At 39.5% G+C, this 3315-nt stretch overlaps 1 protein-coding gene across 1 annotated transcript; it reads left to right on the top strand.

Annotated features, from left to right (window-relative positions):
- Window positions 1-425: 425 nt before the first annotated feature.
- Window positions 426-2559, top strand: LOC147429689 (uncharacterized). The gene is made up of 3 exons (XM_086495278.1): window positions 426-1217; window positions 1502-1541; window positions 1738-2559. Exons 1-3 carry the CDS (start codon window positions 1103-1105, stop codon window positions 1817-1819), a joined length of 237 nt encoding a protein of 78 aa, XP_086351404.1. The 5' UTR covers window positions 426-1102; the 3' UTR covers window positions 1820-2559.
- The last annotated feature ends 756 nt before the right edge of the window (window positions 2560-3315 follow it).

Here is a 3315-nt window from a genome sequence, read left to right as displayed (position 1 = left end):
ATATACAACAATATATCAACGAAATAAAAGCAACAAAGCTGCAAGGATAAGTGTAAAGGAGAGAGCATTACTTTGCACCACTTAACTTGATCCATTTTCCCTTCCTCTCTCTTTCTCTCCATAATGCATCATCAACAGCAAAGGATTGGGATAGATCAATTGATAGGTTGGATGGACCATTAGTTTATGATAAGAAAACATCGATTTTTACTGTTGGGACCAGCTATTCATTATCGTTAATTTGTCTAGCTTTCTAAACCTATCGTCACTAACGCTCGACAAATTTTAGAGGTAAATTGTCTAAATTTGAAGGTTCTTACACTAAATTCCTCATATTTAGAGGTAAATCTTAAAATTTGTAGGTAAATCTACACCTCAGATTTAGAGGTAAATCTTAAAATTTCTATGTGGGATTACACTAAACATGCAATTTTTTTCGAAGAAAGACAGCACATGGTCGCCAGCACTTCGTCGAGGGGGTGCACAGGCTCTGGCCAAGTCCCATAAATGCTCGGGTAAGCCCTCAGAAGCTTGCTCTCTTATGAAGGAAGCTAACGCAGAGGTGGACATGTTGATACCGCTGGCCATGTCTTGAACCCTTGAGCAACAGGGCCTTCCCTGCTGCGCTTAGATCCATTCCTTCTGAGATGTCTAATGCCCTCGTGAAGCGTGGGGTGCCAAGGGCTGTCACAACCTTGATGCCACCATCTCTAATTTCCAGAAGTCTCTACAGATCATGCCAGATAATGTCAAGGTCATTTGTGTTGGTTGTTTGCCTTGAAAAGAATCGGTCATATGCAGACGCTGATACACGAGCTTGCAGATTCAAGAGTGTAAATGTTTTTTCATTGTACACTTTCGATAGTCTGGAAGTCAATTGCAATTGCAATGCACCTGCTGAACTCAAGGAGTATTCCTTTTTTGACAACAACTTCTTTTTTTCTTTGGGTGTATTTCTGACTTTTAGAGTTCATGGAAGTCCTCTGTGCTGGTGGAAAGCATTGTACCATGAGATTTCTTGGCTCGTGATTCAGGAAGTTGGTTATTCGAAGGAAACATCGCTTTGTTTTGCTTTTATGCTTCTCGACATGAAAATCGCTTAATGTGCAAACTTCTTCTGCAGAAACTGTTACTGGAAGGCTCGTTGTCCTCCAACTGTATAGAACTGACAAAAGATGAATTCCTGCATGCACCAAGGAAGCAATTTACCAATTTTGGTATGGCATCGTCAAATCTTTCTCTTGTTAGATAAACTTTGAAGGCTAATTTATGCACGCATTCCATATTTGTCGCCATTTTCCCAAAGTTCCCTGAGATTCACAAGACACTTTCTCAAATTTTAAACTTGTTGTGATTGAATAGCAGCCATAGATTCAATACACATTATGTGATTTGTTGTTAGCATTGGGAGAGTAGATGCTTTGACGAATTGGGGCAGGTGAAATCTATTTGCTGTGCCACGTGATCTTGTCAGTCTCATCAGAATTTTTTTCCCTAACAGCAACTACAAGAGTCAAAGGGACAAGGAAAAGAATTGGCTGGTCATACTCTCTTGGCCATCATTAAAAAAGAGAGAAGAGGTGTAAGAGTACATAATCATTTTACCTACATACAGCAACCTTGGTGAGCCCTAGGGTCAAGTTGTCTACTACAGATGCCAATAAGTTATGTGTTTTTTCAAAAGCCTAACATGTCTTTGTTTTGCATTTTGAAATGCTTTCTGTAATGCGATGGGAGTTCCTTAGGGCGTGCAGAGACACAATTCAGTCAGCTAGTGGCAGAACATGTCGCTTGGTGTTTTGAAACGCTGAGCAAATAAGGCTATAGGTTGAGTGAGCTTGGTGACGTTCTTAAGGCTGTTGTGGCGTGCATTTTGAAATGGGATCCCGCAGGAAGAACATCCAATATTTGTATGTTGAGAAGCTGTTATGTGAGGCGAGCTTATGTTGCCTATTTTGCAAGCATTTTGATAGGTAAGAATTGGCAACGCAAGGCCGTCTTTTGGAGCTCCGTAGTGGTGCTTTTTTAACTTTCTGGATGCAGCGTCTTGAAACGCAATAGGAACAAATACAACATATACAAAACACTATGGATGTGCACAAAATCCATTGTTGGGTGGATTATGGACAGAATGTGTTTCAAAAGCTCATTGTTTAGGAAAGTTTGGATGTGATATTCTCAAAGTTCACAAATGGGGATTCTTGGACATAGTGTGGTCTACATTTGAATTTTTTGTGAGGCAACCGGTGCTCAAGATTGCATTCTATTTAGGAATAAGTTGGTGGTTGCATAACCGTGTATGCAGTGGAGAGGAGGGTGTTCATGGTAGCTTTATCATTGACTTGGTCTTCCTACATTTGTCCACTATGAGGTGTAGAGAGGGTGTTCAAATTTTAGCATTTGAAGTGAATGGCCCAATGTGAGCCCATGATTTATTTGTCTTTTAGGTGTTTATTTTACTTATTTGACAAGATGTTGGGTAGGGCAATTTATTGAGAGGGGTACATAAAATCTCTCTGATTGGTTATGCCATTTTCCTCTTGAATAACAGGTCTTGAGTTCAACTCTCCTCGTCGGATAGACATTAAGGTCTCTTGGGATAGTTTCCTACGACGTTAAATTTTTTCTTCTTCTCGTGTGTGCGCGCGTGCACACGCTAATAAAAAGAGAAAAATGGTATAACCTTTCTATCACCCAAGTGTGGTAGATTGGTTATGCCATTTCCCTCTTGAATAACTGGGCTTGAGTTCAACTCTCCTCGTTGGATAAATCTTTAATGTCGCTTGGGATAGTTTCCTACGACTTTAAAAACTCTCTTCTTCTTCCTCTCTCTCTCTCTCTCTCTCTCTCTCTCTCGTGCTCTCTTCCTTGCTTGACACTTTTGCATCGTCAATTTTGATATTCTTTATTGAAAAAAAGTTTTTTTTTTGAAATTATGCTGCCAAAGCACAAATGTTGTTATCTATAGCCTTACATAGGCATCCAAGCTCTTGAAATGAAGGGTAAAGATATTACCAAACCTTTTGTTTGAATTTGAATTTAAAAATTACAATACCTTGCATGAGTGCTATATTCAAGCTATAGTCGGCTTCTATCACTTAATAGAGTAGACAATAAAGTTTGGACTTGTTTGTATGTATTTAGCCCAAGTAAGGATGTTTCTTTTTTGAATTTTAGACTTTGGAAGAATGCACATATAGGTTGGAGCATCCATGGGTGGGTGTTTTTAATCGATCTCAAGCAAATATCAGTAAGGGTGTGGACATGATAGGTGTAAAGGTGGAGAGAACATGCTACTTTGCAACTAGTCCAGAT

The sequence above is a fragment of the Adiantum capillus-veneris genome, chromosome 22, assembly GCF_014529385.1.
Source record: "Adiantum capillus-veneris isolate H3 chromosome 22, ASM1452938v2, whole genome shotgun sequence".
Taxonomy (NCBI): Eukaryota; Viridiplantae; Streptophyta; class Polypodiopsida; order Polypodiales; family Pteridaceae; genus Adiantum; species Adiantum capillus-veneris.
The sequence above is the reverse complement of the archived record's forward strand: the minus strand, read 5'-3'. Positions and strand labels throughout refer to the sequence as shown.

Bases quoted from the DNA above. Each gene is read 5' to 3' on its own strand.
- LOC147429689 (XM_086495278.1), top strand. From the start codon at position 1,103: ATGTGCAAACTTCTTCTGCAGAAACTGTTACTGGAAGGCTCGTTGTCC. The intron at 1,218-1,501 runs GTATGGCATCGT...TTTCCCTAACAG, and splicing joins GAAGCAATTTACCAATTTTG to CAACTACAAGAGTCAAAGGG. The intron at 1,542-1,737 runs GTCATACTCTCT...ATGCGATGGGAG, and splicing joins ACAAGGAAAAGAATTGGCTG to TTCCTTAGGGCGTGCAGAGA.